The 21,441-nt window shown below is 42.1% G+C and overlaps 1 protein-coding gene across 6 annotated transcripts in view; it reads left to right on the forward strand.

Annotated features, from left to right (window-relative positions):
* The window catches only part of GALNT1 (polypeptide N-acetylgalactosaminyltransferase 1), a 200,778-nt gene extending 179,613 nt beyond the window's left edge, over positions 1-21,165 (forward strand). For 3 of the 6 annotated variants that reach the window (XM_084618223.1, XM_084618224.1, XM_084618225.1), the window contains exon 13: positions 19,229-20,611. In XM_084618223.1, the coding sequence (XP_084474349.1) occupies positions 19,229-19,375 (147 nt within the window). In that variant the 3' untranslated portion in view covers positions 19,376-20,611. Of the gene's footprint in view, positions 1-19,228 lie in introns of all 6 variants that reach the window. The other 3 variants (XM_084618227.1, XM_084618226.1, XM_084618228.1) reach the window with 2 other exon arrangements.
* The last annotated feature ends 276 nt before the right edge of the window (positions 21,166-21,441 follow it).

The raw sequence follows: 21,441 nt of genomic DNA on the forward strand, positions 1-21,441 counted from the left end.
TAGTATAAATCCTTCTCCTAGAGATATGAGGAAATTATTTCACTAGATTAGAGAGAGGAACTTTGACTTTATTTGGGCTGGCCTTGTGCCTGGACTTCAGAAGGCTATTACCCCTCTTCAGAAATGAAGTTTTAAAACTTCCAAAGTTCAAATAGCATCCAAGTTTCTAGCCACTCACAAATTAACACTCTTTAAATTCCAGATGCTGAACCAATGCACTGAGGTGTAAATGGGGGAAAAAAAAAAATCTTACTAGCTCATCTGTTTATGAAAGCATTTATGATTTTTTTCCCCAAAAGATATTCTAAAAGAAAAAGATAATATTGTCAAAGTTTCAGGGTGAGTGCACCTTTATTCCTCCTCCATGGTCCTTCAAGGGCACCCACTTAAGTTTTCCAGCTCCCAGCCATCACCTCTCTTGGATGGAGATCCACATTTTCGTCCATCCTGATTGGGATTTTAAGGCAGCACAGCTCCCTGCCTTACATTCTGATATCCCCAGCAAGCCTGCCTGCGTAAAGGCCAGGCAACCTGTGCTTTGCTTTCTCTCCAAGAGCTATCAACAATGTCTTACCAGCACTCACAAGTGACCACACCAATGTTTCTAAGCAAGAACGTTTATTCTTAAGGTAAAAATGTTAGAGAGAACGCACACAAAAATAGATGTAAACCAGGACATACCAGGAGTCACCCATCAGTCTTATGGGGCCCTAGTAGGGCAATGTCTTTCCATCCCTTCTGCAAGGGTTGTGGCCCTTTGGACATAAGGTCCTGTCCATTTGCTGGATCAGAAAGAAGGCACTGTGTCAGTTCAAGCTCATCCATTTATGTCAAAAAGATCTTTCTTTGTCTTCCTAGTCTCTGGAACCCTGTTTGAGCCAGTATATGTGACCTTCCCCACAGAATGGCACCTCTCTGGAAGTATTTACAGTGTGATTCACCGTCATCACTCATTGTTTTTAGTTCCTGAAGGAGCTGTGGTAACCCTCCCTAATGAAGGAAAACACAATCATCCTTACAGTCCTTGACCCACAGTGATACGTAAATTTAATACTATGTTTCCCCCAAAGATACTGCCTTTAGCAATTTATAATCAAGGAATTATTCCAGATCTACGCTTCTGGCTGAATTTTATGTCCTACACACTCAATCTCAAGTTTCCAGAAATATATTTGTGATAGACATTGTAGCGAGAAACAATCCAGAGAATAAGTCATGGGTTCCCCAAGGATGCCAGTCGGGCACTTGTAGGTATACCCTCTGCTTTATGGGGGAGATGTCAAAAAAATTAGTTGAAAACTCTTAAATTTCTTTTCAATGCTACAAAACAAAGATGTTAAACAGAGCAAGAAGAGTTGGCAATAATTAATCTTTAAACCTGTTCATGCTTTTCTAACATAGCTATATTTCCTGCTTAAAAAGTGATGGTTAGTAATGTTACCACACACATTAGTTCCTCAGAGACTAAGTCTTTTCCACTTTGCTTCTAGATGACCCATTGCTAAGTGTCCAACGTAGTTAAGCATTTCATTAGACTGAGATATAAGGTCAGTTACAAATAGTCAACTTTTAAACTACTTGAGTATCTTAGTCATGTTACTGAAGTATAGTTAAGAACCAAAAGGCTGTAGAAATATCAAGCTTTAAAGTCAAGAACTATAAAAAGATGAATACTGTATTTAAACTACTCTTGAAATGGCTTGGCTACTCTTATCTGTTCTTAGATAATACAGTTTTTTTCATATTTCTAATGACTAAGAATTATTTTTATCTATCTGCTTTACATGATATTGTTTGTTACCACAGAAAATGTGAAAACTGTTCTGGAAATCATGATCTGATTGTGTCCATACTCTGCAGTTTTACCTTTGTCATCATACCCACCATTAGAAAATGTACTTGCACATTGCATTGCAAAAAACAAGTTGCTGTCACTGTAAGAGAAGCTATGATGATTGAGTGTAAAGCAGTGTGCCCTCTGTTGCTCCTTGGCCATAAACCCACTCCAGTTGTATATTTTGCAGGGTGTGCATAGGACTACTAGGGGATAAGATGATGATGGTGTGACAGGTTGGACGCCTTAGGATGGCATCTGATCTGCTGAGATACCACTGAGCCCACCTGGTATGCCAGTTTGGGCTTCCTTTTTACCTGTCTTTCTGAGCCAAGCTATTAAGCGCTCTCCCCGCCCCCGAGATCAGTTCTCGGAAGGCTCATCGTAAGGGACTTGCCCCAGCACACAGGTGTCCACCTCCCTTTGAGTGCAGACCCAAAGATATATTAAGAAATTCACCTCCTCCCTCATTGTGGAGGGAAGGTATGAACAACTCTCCCCCCCCTTTAGAAATTACAGAAACTGGGTTTAATAATAAACCAAATAAATTTTATTAACTATAAAAGTCAGATTTTAAGTGGTAAAAGGGGTAACAAACAGAACAAAACAGATTCCTAAGCAAATGAAACCAAACACACAAACTAAGCTAGTTTCACTAAAGAAATTGGTTACAAATAGTATTTCTCACCCTAGATATTGTTTCAGGCAGATTATCGAAAGTCTTGAAAGGCAGCTGTACTGAACTCTTGAGACCTCAGGTGGTATTACTCACAAGCTAGACGCTCTTCCTTCTCCCCTCAGTTCAGTTTTTGCTTCCAGGTGTTTTTTCAGTGTTTCTTTGGGTGGGGTGGCAGAGGAGACCCATGATGATGTCACTCCCCTGCTTTATATAGCTCTTGTGTAAGGCGGGAACCCTTTGTCTTCTAGTGGAAAAGCAGTGGCATTCCAAAAGGGGAGGTGGGGTATCCGGTACCAAGTGACTCGGACCCATGTCTCTTCATGGCTGTGCCAGCCCTTGCTTGTAGGCTCTCTCCAGCGTCCACAGGGAGACTAAGCCCTTTCACAGTCCATTGTCTCTGCTAATTGCCCATTAGCCCTGTCTGGCTTTTCCATGTTGTACCTGAAGGCCTGGTTGGGGGTGACACCCAAAGTAACCCATTTGAAATACAGATACATAGTTAATAGTCCTAACTTCAGATACAGAAATGATACAGGCATACAAATCAGATAATCACATTCAGTAAATCATAACCTTTCCAATGATCTTACATGAGCCATCTTGCATAAAGTATATCTCAGTTATGCCATATTCATATCATAAGCATACTTTCATAAAGAATATTGAGTGAAACGTCACGGATGGATTTGCCTGGCATGTGACCTTTGTTAATTAGCAGGTGATGTATAACTTTCAGATCTTTCCAGGGAAGCTTTTACATGGCTGAGAAGTCATAAAAACAAGTCAGAGAGCCTGTAGTAAGGACTCATTTCCCAAACAGCTGGGTTGTTTTGTACTGTTTTTCCTTATACTTGCATTGTATAAGAAGCATCTGGTCTGGGACATTAGATGCCCCAAAAAGGACCTTGTGGTTTATTTTGTTCTGTTAAAAGCCTATTTGGTGATTCAGTCACAACAGTATAGACCTTAGGTGCCTCCTCTTTTTGTTCTTATCAGTTCATCCTTTGACTGGTTTGCACAAGATGTCCCTCTTCCATTTCTCCAGTTTGATTACTGCCTCCCTCTGTGGAGCACATAGGAAGGTGCCCTTCAAGATTGCATCTGGGCAGCATTTTATGAGGAAAACATGAAATAACCAAATAAGCCCAAGAAAGAAAAAACACCTCAATTGTGCCTCATAGTACCTGTGAGGCCATGAAGTGTGTTTTGCTCTCACTTTGAGAAACCTTCACTATTGCAATGAAGATAGCAGTTGAAATAGTTCATGTGGCTTCAGCAGACAAAAACAGCCATCTCTTTCTGTACAGACATGAAAGAAGCTCATTCACATGAACAAAGACCCTCCCTGAAGCACATTTAGACTAGGAAAAGGAGATTTTCTAGGGTGTAAAGGGATTCATTGATAAATTCACCTTTCCTGTGGCCCCTAAAGTGTTAGAATGTTTTGAGTATTTTCCTGGCGGGATTTAATGGATAACCTGCTAGGCTACCCACTCTACACCTCTTAATAAAGCCATTTACATCTCTACGAGGTACCAGCACCTCCTGTTACCTGACCTTATCCTTCCATTCTCCGTGAGGAATGACGCAACCCTCAGTGGCTCCATTGCAGTACATGGAGGAAAGAGGGCAAAAGGAAACCTACGGGGCTATGTCGAAGGGCTCAGATCACTCTAAGGATGCAAAAGTGCAACCATAAATACCGTTACAAAACCAAAAAAATTAAAACCAAACCTGATTTTAACTAAAGCTTATTTCTTTAATATTGATCAGCTTCAGCTCGCTACCTGAAGGTGGTATTTTTCATTTTAATGTATTCTAGACCCCAATGTAATCTGGTAGCAGTAACTGACTCTCCAAAATGGTATGAGACCCTGCTTCTTGCTGCACGTGTGAGGATCCTCATGATTCTGAACCATTAAAACTAGCAGTGGCACAAATGAGAAATGTAAACGGATGCAAGTAAACTCAACCTTTTCTAGGGAACTGTGCTGGGAATTTGTGGTAGGTGCAACAATCCACAGTATTTGCAGCTTTTTACAGGGAATATTTTATGTGGGCATTGAGAATTGTGTGCATCCAAAAGAAAATTACGTGTGTACCCAGTGTACTGTTGCAAGTTCCACCAATTCAATCATAAGTGCATATTCTCTGATGCAATAATGGACTTAAGTTTCATAACATGTAAGCGTGGGAAAGTACTAAGTGTTCAGTACCGTGTCAGTCAGCTGCAATAAACACTCAGTTGACACAAAACTAACATGATTACTGACTGACACACACTCAGCCACAGTTAAATTTTGTATTGTAGACCAGGCCTCAGTGTGACACAAACTTCACCCTAAGGCAGGGGCAGACTGTTTTCCCATACAGATTGTCTGTCTCTCACTCCTGCATGCACCTAACTCCCAGCATCTCTCCTGTCCAGTATAGGCAGGCAGTCATCTTTCTCAGTCTCTGGCTCCCCAGTGCAGGTAGACCCATTTTCATTAACCTCCATCTGGATCCAGTGCTGGTGACTGGATGGTGCTTTTGGGTGGTATTCTGTTAAGTGATTGATGGATTAAGCACCAGTAAGAGCCTAGCTGCTCTACTTCTGTCTCTGCATGTGGCCTACCTCACTCTGCTGCAGACTTCAAGAAGATAGAGGAAGCACACCCAATATACCAGACATTGTGTTCCTTTCTTCATCCCAGGCACCTTGGCCCAGTCTAGCCAAGCGCTAAGGACCTTGTTATGTCTAGAGCTGGCCAAAACTCTGGTAATCTGGTTCATGAGAAGATTTGACATTTCAAAATTAGATTTCTGTCTGACTTGGAACAAACCAAATGAAACTGACAAAATTGTAAATTTGCAAACAGCAGCTGCCAGGGCTCCCAGGATCTGCGGCTCCAGGACAGACCTGTCATGTGGACTGCCCAACGGCAGGGGACCCCAAGTCTTCCAGACTCCCATGCCATTTGGCTCTCAGGACTGCCTGTTCTGAAGTAGAGCAGCATGAGGAGCCATGTGGCCCAGGAGTGTGCCAAGGCAGACCCCATGGTGAGGCTCCCCTAGAACCAGGGACCCTGGAAGCCCAGATTTCCATACTACAGAGCCAGGAGCCTAGACTCTGAGAGCCCTGGCTACAGCCAGTTCTCCCAAGGTGTTCAGGATTTCCTGACTCCATGGCAGGGCTACCTTAGAGTCATGGTTCCTTGATGCCAGAGTAGTCCACGTAGTGGGGCTCCCCAGAAACCAACCAGACAAGTTATCAAGGAAACAGGCAAGATCTCTGCCTGTGATTCAGCAAAAGTTTGTCACACCCAACTTTGTTTTGCAACAATCAACATTTTTCCAACTAAACTGTTCCATCGGAATATTTCCGAGTAGCTCTAGTTAAATCCTTTTTATATATAGCAGCCTACTCATATTAAATTTGTTTCTTCATGTAATAGGGGTTGAAAACATCTCCAGTATTTTGCTGAGTTGGAATTTGTTCAAATTGTATAAAAATTGATGTCTTCATCTCTTTATACTATCAATATTTACCATCTTTCATTGTTAAGAAGTGCTGATTCTTAACAGTGCTTACTTAAATCCAAGACAGATTTTGATAGTAACACAACAAATAAAGCATATCCACCAAAGCTGTGCTTTTGTCATTATACCTTATTCCAGCCCCCTCAATGAGCAAAATGCTCAGCAATAAGAGAAAAAAATTTCTAAACAAGGAAACAATTTTAAAATGTACCATGACCAGCATTTCTCTTTCAAACATTATATAATGATAGCATTGGCAGAGGAATAAGCTTTGATTGAGGGTAAAAACTAGATTCTGCATGCTGTTTGAAAATATACCTTGTCTGTACTTTTGACTTATTCAAGGCCAACCAAAAATAGGACAGCTTGCAAAGTACCGGAAATAGTTGTGAGTAAACTTGTGTTTGAATTGCTATATTACTATTTTATGATGTAGAATAACATTTTTAAAATTGCAGTGCTGTAATAATAATATATCCTGTGGCCAGCACACTCCAAACTTTTGCTGGCGTAGCTGTGTGGGTCATGGGTGTGAAGAGTTGTAATCTCGAACACGGATGTGCCAGGAAAAGCTGCTCATGTAGATGCAGTTACACAAGCAAAAACATGCATTTTTCCAGTATAGCTTTTTTTCACTTGTTGAGGGAGCTGGAATGAGCTATACTGGTAAAAGCATGCTTTGCTGGTGTAAGCCCCACCAGCACAGAGTGGCTATACAGGAGACCTTACAGTGGTACAGTTGTGCCACTGTGAGGTCTGTAGTAAAGACATAGCTTCACTGTATATTTGATTACAATTTATACTATTAAACAGAAAAGAAATTTTAAATCTATTTTAATTAATGCTAACAATGAGCATGTGCTGCTAGCTTTTCAGAATTTGAATCTTGTGTTGTTTTTAGTGTATATATGCACATTTACATTGAATATCATTGTACTTTGTTAGTATTTTATGCAAAAAATCTCTTAAGCTTATTTTGAATATGGAGATTTCTGCTTTTCAATTACTTAAAGCCCTTGTTTCATCCTTTACTGTGTCATGAAGTATTGAACATTAAACTTATCACAGGCTTAGGACTGAATATTACCTCTCCCAGGCTCAGGTCAAGTATCATTTTGGGGAAATAGGAATGGTGCATGTTAGAGGCTGCTTGGAGTACTGAAAGTAGTCCTAGAGGAGATGGTATAGTGGACAGTAAGTATGGGTGGTCATTAAGGGCCTATGATAAATTGTGGAATCACGTGGAAAATTAGAGATGTATGATATCACATGGATGTCACCACCCCATATGTGATTTATACATTTTAATGTAATATCAGTTTTTAAATTACATTTTAATACTGTACAGATCAGTATTAAAACATCCTTTAGCTTACTTGGCAAGATGACATAGGTATGTTGTTTTCTTCACCATACTCATCACATTTTTCACGCATTTTGAGAGAAGTGCCACAACTTCAAATATATTCTTTGTAATTATTAAGATATGAATAACCTGTCAGTGCCAGGCAATGCAAGGCTTGATTGGTCACTGGCACAAGGCCCAAGCTGATGTGAAAAGATTTTTTTTTTGTCATATAGCCTTTGTGTATTCTAAAATTAGCTGAACTTCAGACACCTTTCTAAACTTTTAAATGGTTGCTTTCATATTTTTGTTGCAGCTTAATCAAAAAAAAATTTGGCCCTGAGCCATAAATAGCTTGCGTATGAGATATTGTGTTCAAGCTGAATAACTCTAAGCCAAGCCTCAAGACACCTTTATTAAAAATTACTTTTCATTATATGAAAAGGTTAAATTATTTTCCTTATTCATGAGGTCTGTATTTTTATACTATTAATTCTTACGTTGCATTTATCACTTTAAAAAAAACAACCCTGTAAAATATTTGTAAAATAGTTTTTCTTTAAGGTACATAGCAAATACAGAATACATTTTGGTTTGTTGTGATGCATATGAACATGAGAATTTCCATTACCAGATAAGTGATCTGTGCAGTTCAGTATCCTACCTCTGAGTGACCAATACCAGATGCTTCTTAGGAACATGCAAGAATCCCTGTCGTGGATGATTATAGAATAAGCTATTCATAGAGGAAGTGCCTCTCTAACCCCCCCCCCCACACACACACACACACATAGTTATGGTAGTATTAGAGTTTATATTCCTTAATATACTTTTATTTTTAATCTAATGTAACTGTGGATAGTCCACCAGCAGTTCTCAAAGGTCCCTAGTGCTCCTTGCTAGGAAAGGAGAAAGCAGTCCCCACCACCTTCTTTCTAGGGTTCCTGATCACAAGATAAGACCTTTGAGGAACAGAAAGCGAGATTGGACAAAGATTACTCCTACAACTAACATCTCACCATCCTCCCTGATGAAACTGTCATGCTTCCCCACCGTCCTTGTCTGATGATGAAAAACAATTTCAGGGCCTTATTAAAAGGATAGCGGACTCCTTGCAAATTCCGTTGGAGGAGGTTAAGGAGTCACAGCGTAAGTTACTTGTTATCCTGCATACCTCTTCATCTGTCCACATCACGTTACCCATTAACAAGGCCTTGTTGGACCCAGCAAAAATAATATGGTATCCCCCAACCACAATACCTCCCATTTGTAAGAGGGTGGACAAAAATACTACTTTCCCTCCAAGGACTAAGACTTTTTATTTTCACATCCATCCCCACTATGGTTGATGCTGTGAATTAATGTGGTAGACGGCACCAGGCTAAATCAACACCATACAAGAAAGATTTTAAGCTACCTTACAATTTAGGATCTCCAATTACCCAAGCCCTCATGATGAAGTATAACATTCTAATTACTCAAAACTGAATTCCCTTATTGAGCATCTTCCAACATGCCAGAGCGAGCAATTCCAGGCAATCATCGCAGAGGGCCAACTGCTTGCAAGGACATCTCTGAAGGCCTCTTTGGACACTACTAACAGAGCTGCTCATTCCATCTCCACAGCGATGGTCATGAGGAGGGCCTCCTGATTTCAGCTCTTGGGTTTTCAAACTACAGTCAAGGACCTTCCATTTGAGGGATCAAAGATGTTTGCCGAGAAAACTGATGAATCCCTACATACCTTAAAAGATCCCAGAGAGCGCAAGGTGGCTCTAGAAAAGTACACCCCTGCACAAAAAGGAAGGTTCGGTAAGTCCCAGATGGCACAGAGGTCTCTACCTACGCAGTTTCCTGCCTCCCGGAGGCATTATGAAACCCAGTGCAAGAGACATGTGAGAAAAAGAGATCCACTACCTAGCAGGCATCAACTTCACAACCCTTAACCTCCAAGCAACTATTTTAATGGATTGGTTAAAGGTCTGAGTTACCACCCACATTCTTATCTGCTGTAATAATGCACATGTTTCCCCCACTTCAGTGAGTGCCTTGCTCATTTCCATCAGAACTGGGAACATATCACTACAGACAAGTGGGTGTTGGAGATTATTTCAACAGGATACTCCATCCACTTTATATTCCCCCCACCATGCACCACCTCCTGTCCCTCATCACGAGCACCTTTTGCCACAGGAAATAGACTCTCTCCTGAATTTGGGTGTTAAAGAACCAGTTCACACGTAACACAGCGGGATTTTATTTTAGGTACTTCCTGGTACCAAAAAAGAACACCTGGTACCAAAAAAGAATGGGAGACCCATTCTAGATCTAAGATCATTTAACAGATTTGTAAAGGTTCAGTGGTTCAAAATGGTAGCTCTTGCAGCAATAATTCCGTCACTGGACCAAGGGGAGTGGTTCTCGGCCCTCGACCTTCAAGACACTTGCTTCCATATAGGAAACCACCTCTCCCATAGAAAGTTTTGATGATTCTTGAGTTGAGTACTTCCAATACCTGGTGCTTCCATTTGGTCTCTCATCTTGCCCAGAGTGTTTCCCTCACATCTTTTGTGCCACTACCACAAGGAATCCTGATTTTTCCCATAATTAGATAATTGCCTGCTCAAAAGACGGTCCTTCAACAAAGGCTTGATGGCCACTCAGGAAACCGTGGACCTATTCCTCTGACTGGGACTACAATTAAATGTCTAAAAGTCCACCTTATATCTGGTACATTTGGAGTTCATTGGCGCCTGTCTTGATTCAGCAGCAGCCAAAGCATTCCTTCCTTCGTACAGGTTCGTTACCCTAGTCAATTTAGGGTACGACTACACTACAAAATTAGATTGAATGTATAGAAGTCGACTTTTTAGAAAGCGATTTTATACAGTCGATTGTGTGTGTCCCCACACTAATGCACTAAGCGCATTGTCGGCCGAGTGGATCCACAGTACTGAGGCTAGCGTCAACTTTCGGAACGTTGCACTGTGGGTAGCTATCCCACAGTTCCTGCAGTCTCTGCTGCCCATTGGAATTCTGGGTTAAGCTCCAAATGCCTGATGGGGCAAAAATATTGTCGCGGGTGGTTTTGGGTACATGTCTGCCGTTGCTTTCACAGAGGGAGGGGCGACTGATGACAATTGTTTAGCGCCTTTTTTCCGTGTGGGTGCCATACTGCTTTCTGCAGACAGTGCAGTAGGTCTGCAGAAGTGGTCATCCAACCACCGCTTCCCCTGCAATCCTGCTGTCCTGCAGATGCCATACCATAGCAAGCATGGAACCCGCTCAGATCACCGCAGAAGTTATGAGCATTGTAAACACCTCGTGTGTTATGCACAATATGCAGAACCAGAACTTGCAAAAGCAGGCGAGGAGGCGGTGGCAACGCGGTGACGAGAGTGATGAGGACATGGACACAGACTTCTCTCAAAGCACGGGCCCCAGCAGTTTGGCCATCCTGGTGACAATGGGGCAGGCTCTTGCCATGGAATGCCGATTCTGGGCCCGGGAAACAAGCACAGACTGGTGGGACCACATAGTGTTGCAGGTCTGGGATGATTCCCAGTGGCTGCAAAACTTTGTATGCGTAAGGGCACTTTCCAGGAATTTTGTGACTTGCTTTCCCCTGCCCTGAAGCTCAAGAATACAAAGATGAGAGCAACCCGCACAGTTCACAAGCGAGTGGCGCTAGGCCTCTGGAAGCTTGCAACACCAGACAGCTACCCGTCGGTCGGGAAACAATTTGGCATGGGCAGATCTAATGTGGCAGATCTACTATGGGCTGCTGTGATGCAAGTAGCCAACGCTATCACTGAACTGCTGCTATCAAGGATTGTGACTCTGGGAAATGTGCAGGTCATAGTGGATGGCTTTGCTGCAATGGGATTCCCTAACTGTGGTGGGGCTATAGACGGAACGCATATCCTTATCTTGGGACCGGACCACCAAGCCAGCCAGTACATAAACCAAAAGGGGTACTTTTCAATAGTGCTGCAAGCACTGGTGGATCACAAGGGACGTTTCACCAACATCAACGTTGGATGGCTGGGAAAGGTACATGACACTTGCATCTTCAGGAACTCTGGTCTGTATGAACAGCTGCAGGAAGGGACTACTTTCCAGACCAGAAAATAACAGTTGGGGATGTTGAAATGCCTATAGTTATCCTTGGGGACCCAGCCTACCACTTAATGCCCTGGCTCATGAAGCCATACACAGGCAGCCTGCACGGTAGTCAGGAGCTGTTCAACTATAGGCTGAGCAAGTGCAGAATTGTGGTAGAATGTGCATTTGGACGTTTAAAGGCGCGCTGATGCAGTTTACTGACTGTTAGACCTCAGCAAAACCAATATTCCCATTGTTATTACTGCTTGCTGTGTGCTCCACGATATCTGAGAGAGTAAGGGGAGACATTTATGGTGGGGTGGGAAGTTGAGGCAAATCTCCTGGCCGCTGAATATGCGTAGCCAGACACCAGGGTGGTTAGAAGAGCACAGCGGGGCGCTCTGCGCATCAGAGAAGCTTTGAAAACCAGTTTCATGGCTGACCAGGCTACAGTGTGACAGTTCTGTTTGTTTCTCCTTGATGAAAACCCGCCCCCTTGGTTCACTCTACTTCCCTGTAAGCCAACTGCCCTCCCCTCCCCCCTTCTATCACCACTTGCAGAGGCAATAAAGTCATTGTTGTTTCAAATTCATGCATTCTTTATTAATTCATCACACAAATAGGGGAATAACTGCCAAGGTAGCCCGGGAGGGGTGGGGGAGGAGGGAAGCAACAGGTGGGGTGGTGGATGAGGGGAGGAGGGAAGGACAAGGTCACACTGCACTTCAAAACTTATTGAATGCCAGCCTTCTGTTGCTTGGGCAGTCCTCTGGGGTGGAGTGGTTGGGTGCCTGGAGCACCCCCTGCCCCTTTCCCCCCTGCATGTTCTTGAGCATCTGGGTGAGGAGGCTATGGAACTTGGGGAGGAGGGTGGTTGGTTACACAGGGGCTGCAGTGGCGGTCTGTGCCTTTCCTGCACCTCAACCATACGCCAGAGCATATCGGTTTGATCCTCCAGTAGCCTCAGCATTGCATCCTGCATCCTTGCATCATGAGGCTGCCACCTCTCCTGTTGCTCCAGCCATCTATCCTCTCATGCGTCCCTCCTGTCCTTGCGTTCATTTTGTGCTTTCCTGGACTCTGCCATTGTCTGCCTCAGCGCGTTCTGCTGGGCTCTTTCAGTTTGGGTGGACTGCATGAGCTCAGAGAGCATTTCATCGCGAGTGTATTTTTTGTTTGTTTTTTCCTTCTTTATCTCCACTAGCCTCTAGGATGGAGATGCTAGTCACAACGTTGAAACATTTTCAGCTGCGGGAGGAAAAAAGGGAGATTAAAATTGAAAGACACATTGGCCATTTAAAAAGGAGGGGCTGATGTTTTCGGGTTAACATGCAGCACAAACCCAACTAAACCCCACACACACACCCAATTCTCTGGGATGATCACTTCACCCCTCCCCCCACTGTATGGCTAACAGCAGGGCTGATTTCTTTTCAGCCACAGGCAAATAGCCCAGCAGGAACGGCCACCTCTGATGTCCCCTGAATAAAATTCCCCTATTTCAACCAGGTGACTATGAATATCACTCTCCTGAGGGTAACCCAGAGAGATAAAGAACGGATGTTGCTTGAATGCCAGCAAACACTGGGACCACACGCTGCCATGCTTTCTTATGCAATGATTCCAGACTACGTGCTACTGGCCTGCCGTGGTAGTGTCCTACCATGGAGGATGCAATAAGGCTGCCCTCCCCAGAAACCTTTTGCAAAGGCTTTGGGAGTACCTCCAGGACAGCTTCGTTGAGATGTCGCTGGAGGATTTCCGCCCCATCCCCAGGCACGTTAACAGACTTTTCAAGTAGCTGTACTGGCCAAGAATGCATCCCAAGTCTTCAGGGCAAATTAATCATTAAACACGCTTGCTTTTAAGCCATGTATTATATTTACAAAGGTACACTCACCAGAGCTGCCTTTTCCACCTTCAAGGTCCGGGAGCCCGGTTTGGGAGGTATTGGCTCCAGGGTGATAAACAGTTCCTGGCTGTCAGGGAGGATGGTTTCTCCGCTTTCCTGGTATGCACTATCTTTATCCTCCCCCTTATCATCTTCCTCGTCCCCAAAATCCTCATCCCTGTTGCGTGAGACTCCCCCCTTTCAGGAGTCCACGTACAGGGATGGGGCAGTGGTAGAAGCACCCCCTAGAATTGCGTTCAGCTCATCATAGAAGCAGCATGTCTGGGGCTCTGATCCCGAGCGGGCATTTGCCTCTTGGGTTTTTTGGTAGGCTTGCCTAAGCTCCTTAAGTTTCACGCCGCACTGCTGCAGGTCCCTGTGATAGCCTCTGTCCTTCATGCCCTTGGAGATTTTTTTTTTTCCAAATATTTTGGCATTTCGTCTTTTGGAACGGAGTTCTGATAACATGGATTCGTCTCCCCATACAATGATATGATCCAGTACCTCCTGTTCAGTCCATGCTGGAGCTCTTTTGCGATTCTGGGACTCCATGGTCACCTCTGCTGATGAGCTCTGCATGGTGATTTCTGCTGATGAGCTCGCCACACTGGCCAAACAGGAAATGAAATTCAAAAGTTCGCGGGGCTTTTCCTGTCTACCTGGCCAGTGCATCTGAGTTGAGAGTGCTGTCTAGAACGGTCACAGTGGAGCACTGTGGGATAGCTCCTGGAGTCCAATACTGTCGAATTGGGTCCACACTAACCCAGATTCGACCCGGCGATGTTTATTTCAGCTCTAATCCCCTCATCGGGAGGGAGTACAGAAATCGATTTTAAGAGCCCATTAAGTCGAGAAAAATGGTTTTGTTGTGTGGAAGGGTTCAGGGTTAAATCAGTCTAACACTGCTAAATTTGACCTAAACTCGTAGTGTAAGGCCAGGGCTTAGTCTCTACAGTCCAAGTCAGCACTTAAACATTTTCCAGAAATAGTCTCCAGCTACTGGGACACATGGAGGTGGGTACTTTAGTAATAAATCTCACACGACTTCATATGTGTTGCTTTCAAGGGTGGCTCAGAACTGTTTACTCACCAAGCAGACACATCTTAAACAAAGTACTCTCAATGCCCCCAGTAGTCAAAAAGTCCCTTGACGGGTAGAAGAATCCTCATGACATTTGCACAAGGGTACCCCTCACTCAGCCACCCCCAAACTCTGTAATAATGGATGGATCGCTGTTGGGGTGGGGAGCCCACCTAGACACTCACCCTATTCAAGGCAGGTTGTCTCCTCCTCTTGAGTCCACACTACACATCAGCTTGCTGGAACTCTCAGCAGTCAGAAATGCCTGTATTCACTTCCTCCCACTGATCAGGGGCAAACATAAAGATCATGATGGACAACATGTCATGTATGTTTTACATAAAACTCCAAGGGGGAGCGAGATCACCTTCCCTCTGCGCCAAAGCAAAGAGACTCTGGAATGGTTATATATGACACCCAATCAATATCTCAGCAGCTTACCTTCTGGGCATACAAAAGACCACAGCAGATGCCCTCAGCAGACATTTCTCCCATGGTCACAAATGGGAGATAAATCCCGCTGTACTCCACTGCATATTTCAGCATTGGGGCATCCTACAGATAGACCTGTTCGACACAGCCAAGAACAAGAAGTTTTCCCAGTTGTGCTCCAGAGTGGCGGTCTGGGAGTCAGCATTCCCTGGGAAATGTCTTTCTCCTCCATTGGAACCAAAGACTCTTGTACACATTTTAACTGATTCCTTTAATATCCAAGCACCGTGCAAGATAAAGAAAAAGCCAAGGTTATTCTTGTAGTTCTGATGTGGCTGAGATGAACATGGTTTCCTTACAGCCAGCTGAATGAGGTATGTCAGCCAGTCACTGTCAAGCATGTTCCCCTTTTCTGCTCTCAAGTCAAGTCCATCTCAATCTCAGGGTTCTCCAGCTCACAGCATGGCTGATAGATGGTTCGAAACAGCCTGTTTTGAGGACATAAAGACAGTGCTGCTGCATAGCCAGAAACAAGCTACTCGTGACACATATATCCAAAAGTGGAAGAGATGTAAACACTTGTGTGACTTGAAACACATTTCTCCTGCATCCTCTCTGCTGTCATTGGTACTAGATTACATCCCGGAGCTAAAAAGGTCAGGCTTATCTCTAAGCTCCATAAAGGTGCCTCACAGCTGTCACAGCCTTCCATAATATGATAAAGGGTTTTTCTGTTTTTGTTCATCCTACAACAAGAAGTTTCTTCAAGGAACTTGATAAGCTCTTCCCACAAATCAGATGTCCCACACCAGCATGGGGCCAACTTTGTACTCATGTCTTGAGACCTTCCTTTAAACCCATGGCCACCTGCTACTTTCTACACCTGTCCATGAAAACTGCATTTCTAGTAGCCATTGCTTCTGCTCAAGGTGGGGGGGGGGGGCTCTAATAGTGTACCCTCCCTTCAGTCTTTTTTTTTTTTTTTTTTTTAAAGGATAAGGTCATGCTACTACTGCATCCCAAGTTCCTGCCAAAAATATCTTTAGACTTAGATCAGCGATTCTTTGATAATATTGCCTCCACTTCACTGTGGACACCACCTGGCTCTCCTGGGAGAGTGATCTCTCATGTTAATGTTACAAATATTGACCTCAGTTGTATCCCCAATTGTTTCGTTGTTAGATCTGGGCTCAGATCCTCATTCAGAGGAACAACTGGCTCCAGTTCTGGGTCCAGAACCACAATCTCAGAGAACTCCGTTGGACATGGATTATTGCAGGCATGGATAACTCTGACATCATACCAGAATGACCAAATTGGCAGCACTAGAAAGTGCCTCCCTGACTGAGTGACATCATACCAAAATGGCCAAATTGGCAAGAAAAAATGTTCTTTCCTGGATTCCTTGGCTGTATTGGTGGACTCTGGGCCTTCCATACCAACCTCTCTTTAAGATCATGCCTTCTTTCCAGCATCGAACTAGGGACATATTTATGGGTTCATGACCTACAGATTCAAGTTATATGGATCACAGACAACCAGTCTGAGACATTCGGATTCGAGACGTTCATATCTTGTGCTAACAAATCCAGTAACAGGAGATAAGTCCCCCTATTCTTAATGCAAGATGTTTTATATGATGAGGAAAAGAAATTTGAAATTGCTCCACAGACGAATATTTTGCATCAGGATCCTATGGGCAAATCATCTCCAGATGAAAACAGAGTAGCCTCAGCTTCTTCACCTTTGGAGGATGCCATTCAATTGCAGTTAGTCAGAAGAATGTTTTCTACATTAAAATTACCTTCAGTTTTGTTGGAGGAAACTTCACACCCCATCGTTGATATACTTGGAAATACTTCTGCATACCAAGCTTCTCTGCCCTTTTTGGAGGGTTTATGGCAACCAGTTAAATCAATATGGAATGTCCCATCTTCTTGTCAGCCAATGGCAGAAAATGCAGTTATGCTTTACCGGATTCGTACAAGGGATTTTCTTTCTTTCGTGTACAGTCTCGGTAGTGGCCAAAATTTAATGCAAAGATCAAGATGTAGGTATCTGATCGCGGTATGGATCCTGTGTCAGCCCCTATTCAATCTATATTAGAGTACTTGTTACCTTTATAGCATAAGGGTTTATCCGTTGCATTGCTGCTAAGGGTACATTTTAGCTGCAATGGCACTTTACTGATTTACCATCTACTTGTATACGAAATTCTCACATGAGTTTCTAAAGGGTTACTGAACTTTTATCCCCCAGTAAGATATCCGGTTGCAGTACTGTCATGGCTTATGTCTCCAATCTTCAAGCCCTTATCTTGTTGCCTATTTCATCAATCAATTTAAGCTGCTTTTATTATAGCAATACTGTTAGCCAGGAGGGTTAGTGAATTTCGTGCCTTACTGACTGACCCTCCATTTACAAGTTTTTATAAGAGCAAGGTAACTTTGTTCATATCCAAGTTTCATACCAAAAACCATTTAGGAGTTTGTCAATTAGTCCCTTAATCTACCAGTTTTTTTTCCCCAGACATCATTCAAATAAGGGTGAATCAGAGCTACATTGTTTGGATGCATAAAGCATTTTATTGTTTTATCTGGATTGGATTAAGGATTTTTAATCTTCATGCAAATTTTCTCGTATGCTGGTAACTGTAAAAGGAATCCTATTTCCGCACAAACATTATTTAGATGGGTTAGGCAGTGAATAATACAAAGTTATAAAACAGCATCACAATCTCCCCCAGCTCAGCTGAGAGCACATTCTGCTAGAGCAATAGTGGCCTCAGCAGCATGTTTGAAACATGTTCTGCTAATAGAAATTTGGAGAGCAGCCATGTGAAGTTCTATACATACTTACAAACCATTATTTGTTAGATATTGCAACTACATCAGATGCACAGTTTGGTAGATCAGCTCTTCAGTCCTTGTTTACTTTGGACGTCTTACCCACCATCTGGTTTAATATGTGTACTACTGACTAAACTATCCCAAGCTTGGGAATATGCAGAGAACACCTGAAGTTAGTTACTTATAATGGAGGTTCTTCTATATGAACTCTGCTTGTTCACGCGCCCCGCCCTTCTTTCCCCCTTTTGTGGAGTCCTGTCTTCTAGTGGCTTGGCATTAGCAGTGGAAGGAACCAAGGTGATAACCACTGCTGCACCGCCTGTTATAGCCATGCCCTCAGAATGTGCGCAGAGACTCAGGGCAGGGGCAAAGAGGCGCATGAGCATTTGATTATGTACTGCTAGTGGAAGACTACACTGCTCAATGGCACCAGTCAGTGCACTTCACAAAAGTGTGAATATGCAGAGTCCATCTTGAAGAACGTTCCTTACAGGTAAGTAACCTTCATTATTGTCTGATAAAGGTCTCTACTAAGTTGCAGAAAATTGTTCCATTTTGTATAGAAAATCAGTAGTGACCAGTTTCTTCTTCAAACAGACCTTTTTCTTTTGATTAATACCATACAGCTACAGGTAAGCTGCTTCATAACTTTCCCATCTATCCTGACAATACTGTACCTATAGCTTCAATTTCTGCCATTGTTCTTTATTGTGTTTCCCAAATGGTTTCTTTGTTCCTGTTGATTATATTAAAGGCATGGGATCTCAGAAGTCAATGTAGTGGAACAGTGTGAGAGCACACAGATTTTTTTGGTCCCACAGCAATCAGAAATTCACAAAAGTTCCTGGTAGATATTCTAAGTGATCATGGTGGAAATAAAAAAAATTAAGCTTACAGATAAGCTTAAGAGAACATGTAGATTACTTCCTGAAAGAGTGTTATGCAACTGCTTAAAGATGAAGAGTAAATAAAACTGAGGAAGGATGGTGTGGTTTAAGCACTGGAATGGAACATAGGAGATTTGGGTTACATTCCCAGCCTTAACACCCATTTCATATGTAGCTTCAGGTAACTCCATTCACGTGTATATAATGGTGAGGATAACAATTCTTTTCTCCCATTGTTTTCATCTTTGTCCATTTAGATTAGGCTTTTCACTGCAGGGATTCTCTACATATATGTCAGGGTGTTGCCTAACACAATGGGACCCCTGGGTAGTACCATAATACACATAATTTCTCAAAATTCCATCTAACTCAGTAGTATCTCTTAGTGAGGTAAGTTGCTAGATTCTTAATTTTTTGCCTTTAAATGCAGTGTATTTTATTGAATATTAAATTGTGTTTCAGTGGTAGTCTTTAATACACCTTATTTGAATTGTACTATTACGTTTAGCACAAAATGCTTTTTAGACTCAAAAGAATGAGATTTGTTATTTTCTGCCTGGCCTCTTTCTGTAAAATCTTACTTGTTTCTTTTTCTTTTTCCAAGAAATTAACCCTGTTGCATGTGAACAGTAACCAGTGCCTGGATAAAGCCACTGAAGAAGACAGCCAGGTACCCAGCATTAGGGACTGCAATGGCAGCCGTTCTCAGCAGTGGCTACTTCGCAATGTCACCCTTCCAGAAATATTCTGAGAGGTTTTAAAAAAAGAAAAAGATTGACTGGCCTACCTCGGCAAGTATTTTGGCTGTGTCCTTAAGTAGCAAAAGAAAGATATTTCTGCTCTACAGGATACAAGGGTCATCAGATATTAGAACTCTGACTCTTCTAGCTTTTCAGTAGCTGTGAACCAGCCTTCCTGTATAAGGACGTGAAACTATATACATACTAGTGAAACTGCGCACGCTGATGTTTACAAGTTCGAAGAGAGTGTCTTTCATCAAAGAATCATTCTAGAGAACGTTTGGACAATGGAAACATAATCATTGAAATACGCTCTCTGGAGAGCTGCATATCGTTGTAGTTTGCTTGCACATCAGTAACCTCTGCTGAAAGTGCTGTTGTAATGAAGAGACTTCCACGAGTTTTTTTTTCCTGGTTAGCATTGGTAACCAGCATATTAAATATAGTTACAAAAATAAATGGAACAGAGAGCTGGAGACCACATTCGGTATCACGAAATAAGATTTTTACAGCAAGAAACATGTAAAACAGGATTTAAAGGAAAAGAAATCAGAACTACAAAAAGTACAATTTGTTATAGTAAAGTATCAGATTTATATGTAGATTTTATACCTCAGTGGGGAAAAAAATAACCAGGTCAAGCAATTTTTTCTGTTTTCAGTTGTGTGATAGTTCATGGATTTTTTTTCATGGTGGGTCTGAAATTATTTTGAGAGCAAACAAAATAAGCTTAAGAACAAAAATTTGGCTCTTTGAATGTCAGCTCACTTTTTGTTTTTAATTTGGTTTGTGAGCTGTTGGAATTGTAATGCATCTTTTTATTACTGTCTGAAAACTGGAGGTTTAACATACTGTCTAACTTTTGTCCAGACCTACCATTTCAGTTGTACTTGGGTTGCCAGCTTGTGGACTTTCATGGCCAAACAAAGGATTTTAGTGCATTTTGAACTTAAATTAACTTGACTGATTATGCTTAGTGCCCAAAACTCATACTACTGTACTACAGATTTGTTTTCACAGCAATAAATCTTTTGTTCTTTGTTTGATTTCCACTCATCAGAAAGCCTGCAAAATGATTTATTATTTGGGTAACAGGAGATTGGCATAGCTGAAGGTTTTCTGGAATTTTTTTCACTTCATACTCAGATGTGCTTAATTGTCAAGTGCATACTTAGATTAGATTCTTGAATTGTAATGTTGATCTGCTGCTTTTTTCTAATAAAAACTGAAGAAAAAATGTTAAATTGGCATGGTTTTTAAAGTTAATATAGCCAAAAGCAGTATGACTGTGTACATTACATTAACCTTGCACTTCTGAACTGAATTGCTTTATTTCCTTTAAGTTGAACCTTTCTGGACTAACCTAGTCTTGAAGACAAGCCACAAAATGCTGAGTACTCAGTGAGTTCTCTTTTAAATAGGAAAAAGATTAATACAATGGAGAGGATATTTTTTATAATGTGTCATTGTTTGGCCAATTGTCCTGTGAATCAAATTAAATTTAGACTAAAGCAAAAGATGTTGCAGATGTTGTCTACTGTTGCAGCCACTTTAGGTCGGTATTTATACAGTACTTTAATCAAAGAAATCTATTTTTTTATTATTTCTTTTTTTGCAACCATTCCCAAGAGTGTTCTTACGCACCTTACAATAAATGACCATGGCCCCTGCCTTGAAAAGCTTGCTATCTAATTACAGACATGATTAAACAGAACAGGGAGCAATATTGATAGGGGTTTCAGCAATATTATGCAGTTACTCCACAAAATATAATGCACGGCATGATGAGATAAAATATTATAAAATTCAAAAATATTTCATTGATGTTTTTATTGGTGTTGCTCAAATGTAAAGGAGGGATTTGAATTGTGAAGGTTCTGGCTTTGGTGCATTATGTCTACGTACGTATTCAATATGAAGGAATGACTAAGAAGCAGCCTGGAGATGGTTGTGGGATAATTGGCAAATTGGGCACTGAGGCAAATTGAGACAATGAAGAAGGTATGAGGGTGGTGATGTAATTATTTGTATATTTGGTTGTCATCCTTGCTTTCTAGGAATCGTTTGGATCCTCTCT

This window comes from Lepidochelys olivacea (assembly GCF_965140295.1).
Source record: "Lepidochelys olivacea isolate rLepOli2 genome assembly, chromosome: 2".
Taxonomy (NCBI): Eukaryota; Metazoa; Chordata; order Testudines; family Cheloniidae; genus Lepidochelys; species Lepidochelys olivacea.